Raw genomic sequence first — 7,586 nt, 5'->3', positions numbered from 1 at the left:
TTTTGGTCTTTTTGTTTTATTTTGGAGGAAAAAAATAGAATATCGCCAGACAGCCGATGTAGAAATTTTCAAACTGGTTTGATATTAATCCAAATACTGGACCGATCCGGTAATGCCGAATTTAACCATTAGGTGTTGCACATGACTCTGCCTCCCCCGAGTGAAACATACTGAGAGCCCATGAATGAGAGTGTAGTGGCACGACAACTAAGTGAAACATTGTGTTTTTATTTCTCACAACAACCATTTACCTTAACTTTTCTTCTACTAAAATTTAAACACAAAATAATAAATAAAATAAATCGGTCTAGTGCATCTTGAGAAACTGTTAGTAAAGAGTAAAAATATAAAATAGTTCTCAGTAACAAAGAAACTTCAAACAACAATTTACATCGCCATAAATTGGTAACCTACTCAAACCTAAGCAATCAGAATGGAAAATGTAAATGATCTGTAAACATCGACATTGAAAGATCAGTCAAAACTAACTGTCTGTCTGCAGCGAGGTACAACATGAGAAATGCTTTAGGCCAACACATTATGTTCAAGTAGAAAAACTGTTATGCATAACAAATATAAAACAAATAACACTGCAAACTATGCAAAGATACAAAATAATGCCATTTAAAGCCTGCATGGCATAGGTTTAGTCTAGATTTTGTCAGGGCGTTAATTGTCTACAAATTCTTGGCCAGATACACCAGCATGTCCACTTTTGCTGGCTTCAGAAGAGACCTTTGAGGCGTAGCAACATGGCCCGCTGTGCTAAACGTTCTCTCTGATGAAATGCTTGTTGTGCAAATGCATAAGTACTTGCATGCTACGTTTGACCACAATGGAAAGCAAGAGTTGTTGATTCTCCACCACTCTAAAGGGTCGGCTTCTCCATCAATCACTGCCTCTTGTTTGTAGATTACTGTCTCTGTGGCAACTTTCGCCTTGGTGGTTTGGGAATGGTTTGGAACTGAGAAGAAGAAAAGAAGTTTCTTTTAGGGGTTGGTGGATGGGCTGGTTAATCCCCCTCCTGCCCCTCCTCCTCCTCTAATGTGGTGCATTTCCCTTGCCAGAGTCACCACCTAGTCCTTGACTTCGAGCTTAATGCAATCCAAATCTGCTTCAGAAAAATGGATCCCACAATACCGTGGATCATTCAATGTGGCCATGCACATCAACTCTTTGAATGAGTCGTGTCATATTTCGACTCTAGTTGCATCAAGATGCCAGCTTTCAAATCCTTGGTGATGGCTGTGTCCTTGTCTGCCTCAGCCAAAATCTCATTCTTGATAAGCTGGAGCATTGGGAGAAGAAATGACGTGGTGACATAGTTCTCCGCTGATAGAATGTCAGTAAATTCTCTGACTGGCTCTAGGGCTTTGTTGATGGAGTCCAAGACATCAACATCTTGCCAAGTGAGAGGGATGTGGGCGTTGGTCAGCATTTTGAACACGCCGGATTGTGATGCTCTGCTCGAGAATTCGCTCATTTTTTGTTTTGTGGCCCCACTGAGCTGCACAATCCTGTTGGATGATAATAATAAATTAGTAGTAGGCGTAGGCCTTAGTTTGGGTCTAATTGGAATAGGCTAAACATCGATAGTAATTGTGGGTTCAATCAAGTTTATTATGCACTCATTATGCACGTATATCAACATGTAATGGAATGCATATGCCCTGGCTCTCTCAGCTTACACAATAAATAAATAGACATCACAAGACATATGTACAAGAATCAAGGCCATCACATGATGTGTGCATTTATTGATGGTTACATGAATGTGATAGCCTATCGTAATTAGAGACCGCTCCAGTAGACCAAGCTCTTGCTGTGCTTTTCTCAGGGCTCTTTTTTTTAATGCTGTGGCAGACCCCCAAGGCTCGTTCTGTGCGTTGCCTTTTGCATGAGAGTGCATTGGTCACAGCTAGATTGAGATTATGGCCGAAGCAATTTAGCAATTGCCAGTCCAATGTCCTAATCGCAGCTACAATATTGGCTGTGTTGTCAGGTGTTATCACTGACAGTTTGATCTGATCCAGTTGCCAGTTGTGCAAGGTCCCTTCAAGCACCTCAGCCAAGTTTTCTGTCATGCGGTTCTCAGGGAAGAAGCTTGTTTGGAGGCACTTTGATACCATCTTCCATTCTTTGTTGATGAAATGAACTGTCAGGGAAATATATGGTGTCATATCAATATTTGGCCACATGTCCGTCATCAGCACAAAGTGATGGCCCAACGAAATCAAAACTTGAACCTCATTTATCCGTCTATTGTATATCTCAGGAATCGCAACTTCAGAAAAACACTTTTGACCTGCTGGATCATACTGACGGTCAAGTGTCTTGAGTAGTGATTTAAAAGACGGTTTTTCCACTGTATTGAAAGACACCATTTCTTTAGCAATAAATGTGGTGACTGCTTCAGTGCACTCCTTCCATTTAGCACCGTCTCATTTGTATTTCAAGCCCATGGTAAATACTCCTTCTATGGATACTTGTGTTTAAGCAGGCCCAGAAGACTGTCCCTGTTTTGCGGTGGGGCCCATCTGTGCAGCAATGGAGATATGATATTTTTGTAGGTGGGATTGCAAGTTAGATGTATTACCACCTTTTGCCATGACTTTTTTCATGCAATATTTACACATTGCCTCAACTATATTTTTCGGGTCACCTCTGTCATTGGCTTCGAATCCAAAATTTTGCCATATTGGCGCAGTTTTTGTTTTCTTTGACACTATCTCTGCCATGTCTCGTCTTGTCACCCCAAAAAACACATGAACTTTCTAGTAAACAACACACCGTGTGCCGTGCGCATCGTCCTCCCCCCCACCGACCTTTGATTGGTCTACTGAAATTTGATCTCCTTGTTGCCGGCTCGGCACTAAACAAACATAATATTATCTTAATCATGTTGTCATATTGCTTATTACTAATACAATACAAGTTGGATTTAGCTCCATTGGCACAGGTTGCTGATGTAAGCTACTTTTTAATTTGCCAGATCGTCTCATAATGACAAATGCCAGTTCAGTGGGTTTGCATAAAATCAAACCAGTTTAAGCTCGTACACCAGACCGGACCGGCGAAACCATAAACCATCATCATTTTGCTCCATCGATGACAGGTGTATTGCATAGTGGACATGGAGGATGTTGAGGTGATGGAAGGAACACAAACAACGTTGGCATGAGTGTATCTGCAGAGTTACTGTGAGTGTCATCTTATAATGGCGGCACTGCACTCCACAGGTGGATCTTGGTTGGACCTTACAGCTGGTCAGCTGGTAGCCAAGCGGCTCATGAATGAGTCTGTGATTGTGAAGCATGAATGAGGCAGCGGATGCCAATCAGCTGATGCAAGTGCACCGTCAGTGGTCTGCCTGAACTAACGCTATACTCAGTTTACACTTCCCTGCTTTTGAGCTACATATTTTGCTCTGTGTGGGAGTTTTTAGGGTGCTACACACTGCATACATTATACATGGATAATTTAGACACCAAATAAAATGCTGTAAAGTAAATAGTGCACTAAGTAAAAAAAAAATAGCTATAACACAGAACTGAGACCTACAATATGGCTATCAGAGTGCTAAGTTAACCTCTCTGTACTGATTATTTTTATTGCGATGTAGACAAAGCGAGTGTTCCTGTGTATTTTAGTCCCTGAATAAAGTATGTTTGTGATTGTGTTGCACCTGTCAGCCGTTGAAAATCAGAGCTGGAAACAGGCTTTGATGTACAGATATGAACTGCTTCACAAAGAATGTGGTTCCTTCATTAGACATGGACATAAATTGTGAATATTTCTTTCAATTCTAACTGTGCTCACCTATCTACTTCCACATACATACAGAGTAGTCTTTGAACACAGAATGGCATCCTCTCTATATATATATACCCATCTTTATTTATGATGATGCTTAAATATTCATTTCGGTACATGTTGGTTATGTGGAAAACACACAGTGTCTTGTGTGTGTTTCCCTCTGGCGGAGTTTCATCCCTGCAGAGACTCACACAGAGCTGCATGCCTCGTTTGGCTCACTCTGCTCCCCTGGGCTATTTAACCCGGGGCTGTAACCTAAAGACCTGATACTGGCAGCCTGTGGCTTTCAATCTGACCACTCTCCCCCACTTATCTGGCAAATAAGCCGTTTTAATTGCTTACACACAGAGCCCTATCAGGCCATGTAGTGAGCATGGAGATAAGGGTTACACAGAGTCAGGCATTAGTAACAGGATGAGAGGACCGCAGAAAAACAGAGCTGTGGGGTCCCAAGAGGAGGAAGAGTCAGGAAATAGCTATGGCCATCCTATTAATTTCAAACTCATAGAGCTGTTCACCAGCTTACTGCAGGGCTCAGGAGACGGCTGTTGTTCACCTAAAACAAAGCAAATTTGAGTTATCTCTTTAAGATGATAGTGTACAGTGTACTGACATTATCAATCAGAAGATTGAGTAAAGAAATGAGTGTAAAAAGAGTAAAACAGTGCAAAATTATACAGGTTATTGAGTAAAATGACCTTGAAGATCTCTGCTTTTTTTATGCTTTCATGCACGTAAAAGAAAAGAAAAATGTGGCGTATTTGCTGTTAATTCAGAATCTTAATTAGACCAGCTGCCCGGAATTTGTCATGCTGGCCATCAGTGCAGAAACACTGACAACGTACAGACACTGACAGTACACAATACTGCAAGGACACAAAACATCACAAATGGTGATGCTTCAAATTTCTTACTTGTCGTAACTTCAAATTAGACCACATGGGTAATTTAGAAAGGAATGTTTATGGATTTTTTTTTTTACATTTCAAAGCTTTATGATGGCATTTTAGTGATTTTTAGTCAACATCCAGTCATTTCGCTGGCTCCAGCGGCCTTCCTTCCAAAGGCAATTGGGATTGTTGAAGTTTCACCATGTATTGTTTTGACCCATGTGCCCTGCATGAAGAGCTAGTCAACACAGTGGCTGGGTAAATGTCAGCTACACTAGGCTTCTAATGAGACCAGAGACTAAGGAGAGGGCTGACACCATCATAGGCTCTGCGCTGAGAAGCTCATTTACATTCTACCAGGCGACAGCTGGAGATATGAGGGGAGAGAGGGAGGAATGGAAACAGAGAGGAAGGGAGAGAGAGCTGGGAAAACATGTTAGATTTAGGTCTGCAAACATTTCTCAAAGGCAGAAATGAAGTCAGTGGTTGAGTTGAACCTCAGTGGGTGGAGCTGTAGATTCATTTGTTTTTCTAGTTGACGCCAGAAATTATATTAATTAACAATGAAAAAAAGTTCCCCTCAGCTATATGACACATTTTAGTGTCTTTAAGCTCATTGTTTTGGATGTACGGTCTGCAACTTTCCAGCAGCAAGATGCAATGGTTTTCATTGAAAAAGCTCTGACAAACCCACAGTACACTACCTGCCCAGCACCAAACAGCAGACAGACAAAGTTAGCAACTAGCTGGTTAACATAAAGGCTATGTGCTAGCTTAAGCTTAAGCCAGATATTTCTCTCAGGAGTCGGTGGAGCCCAAAACAGCTAAAAGGAGAGTGAATATTGGATTTACATTCACCAGGTGATCAAAAACACAACTCCAAATGAATGTTGCTGTTTTTGCTGAATGTGTCAACTTCATAATATGTTAATGTTGCTAATGGACAAAAAAAAATCAATGCTGGTTTAAATATCTTATGAATCTAGGAGTAGGTGTTAACCACAAAATCTGATTACTTTATTTAATCACTTATTCTTCTGAGGCTGATGTACTATGATGTAGGGAGAGAGCTGTGTGTCACAATTTACTTGATGTACTCTTGAATACATTTTCATCCCCACCAAATGATTTGCTAACATGAAGCATTTCTTTTTATTATTCTGTTGATTACTCACTCAGTCAGATACAAGTGATGCTCCTCTCTCCTTCACTCACAAATGCAACTATGTGTGTCTGAGCTATTCAGGTGGGGTCAACAGCAGCAGAGAAGCAAAGAATACTGAAAAGTGTGTTTATGGGTGTTTTCACACCTAACCTGTTTGGTTCAGTTAAAATCAGCTGGTGCTTTTTCCCTATTAGTGGGAAAGCTGTCAATCAGAGTTTGGTGCGGGTCAAACAACTGGACCAAGACCAGACCAGTCACCCAAACTGTCCAATCAGTGAGTTACCTGTCAGCCTGTATCACTTCACGTTTACTCCTTGTGGTTCATTTGTTAAAAGCCAGTGTGAACAAGAGCTGAAACAGAACAAAAAGGCAATAATGTATTTTTCCCCTTTGCTCTGAACCAAATTAACTGAACTACACGTGTGAAAGTACCCTTAGTGTACAGAATGTGATCTACTGTAACATCACACTTTTAATTGCAAAAGAACAATGTTTGGAGAGGCAGTTTCTCTCAATTCTTTGATGGAAATAACAATGGGTACAACACAGGACAGTGAGAGAGAGAGAGCATATCAATAATCCTAACATTAGTATTGATACTTTAGGTATTGATCTGCCAAACCCTAGACTAAACCTTGAGAAAAGTTATGACTCAAGTGTGAAGAAAGCTAATATTATCAGGTCCTGCTACTTAATGCAGCAGACCTTTCAAGTTCAAGCCAACCATATTAGCTTACAGCTATTTAGGTAATCTAGTTTTATAGCCTGCTGACCTTTCATGATCATGAATGCCACGATCATCTATGAATAATAAAATAAGTCATTGTATTTCTATATATACACGTTACGTACTTTGACCAGGGTTTTTACTTCTGCTCTCAAGCTTCAATTTTACGATGCTGCTTCTAAAAAATGAATGTAAAATTAAAACTAGTCTGTACTATGCCATATCTGCTCCACTAGGCCTTTTGTGTTTATTCAAATGTCACTGTATCTAAGTGTGATATTGTGGTCTTACATCAGCTGCCATTCTTGCAATCTGAGAGAAAAACTGAATTTCTGATGGAGAGAATGGAGCAGTGGAGGCAGTGATGAATAAACTCTACATCACATCCTTACCTCTGTAGCTCCCTATCCACGCTGGCTAAACATCAGCTACACTTGTGGGAAAGAGGAAAAAAAAAGAGAAGTGCACATTCACATTGGCTTGTGAGTACAGTGACATGCCAGAAATGAGTAACAGCAAGCCTTCAGACTGCAGAACCCACTGAGCTCCAGTCTCAAGGCTCTGGGAGATGTTGATTTGTTGATGTACAAGCCAGATGTTCCAGGTGCCGCTTGAGATGTTTACCAATCTGTTATAGTTGCCGAACAGATTCATGTTCTAATTATTCAATTAGCACTGCGTTTTGGCCTGTGGATAATATCGCAAATATTAGAGAATGAGAAAGTGGAGAAATAAAAGTGGTAAATAAATTAACTTGATGAATTTCATCAGTGAACTGAAGACAAAGAAAGCTCTGATAAATCTACCAAAGCAAACAACAGACAGACAAAGTTAGCAACTAGCTAGTGAATATAGTGCACATTTAGCATCTGTACAGCCAGATATTTCCCTTAGGTTGGTGGAGACCAAAACAGAGCTAAAAAAGGGGGTGAATATTGGACTTATATTTACCAGGTAGCCAGAAACACATCTCCAAATGAATGCGAAT

General features: G+C 40.5%; 1 protein-coding gene across 1 annotated transcript in view; it reads right to left on the bottom strand.

The window, feature by feature from the left end:
• Positions 1–208: 208 nt before the first annotated feature.
• Positions 209–7,586, bottom strand: part of LOC122974803 — a 100,194-nt gene continuing 92,816 nt past the window's right edge. The window contains exon 7 of the mRNA XM_044342764.1: positions 209–964. Within this exon, the coding sequence (XP_044198699.1) occupies positions 678–964 (287 nt within the window). The 3' untranslated portion in view covers positions 209–677. The remainder of the gene's footprint in view (positions 965–7,586) is intronic.

Source organism: Thunnus albacares, chromosome 23 (genome assembly GCF_914725855.1).
Source record: "Thunnus albacares chromosome 23, fThuAlb1.1, whole genome shotgun sequence".
NCBI lineage: Eukaryota > Metazoa > Chordata > Actinopteri > Scombriformes > Scombridae > Thunnus > Thunnus albacares.
Note: the sequence above shows the minus strand (reverse complement) of the source record. Positions and strands in the feature narration are given on the sequence as shown.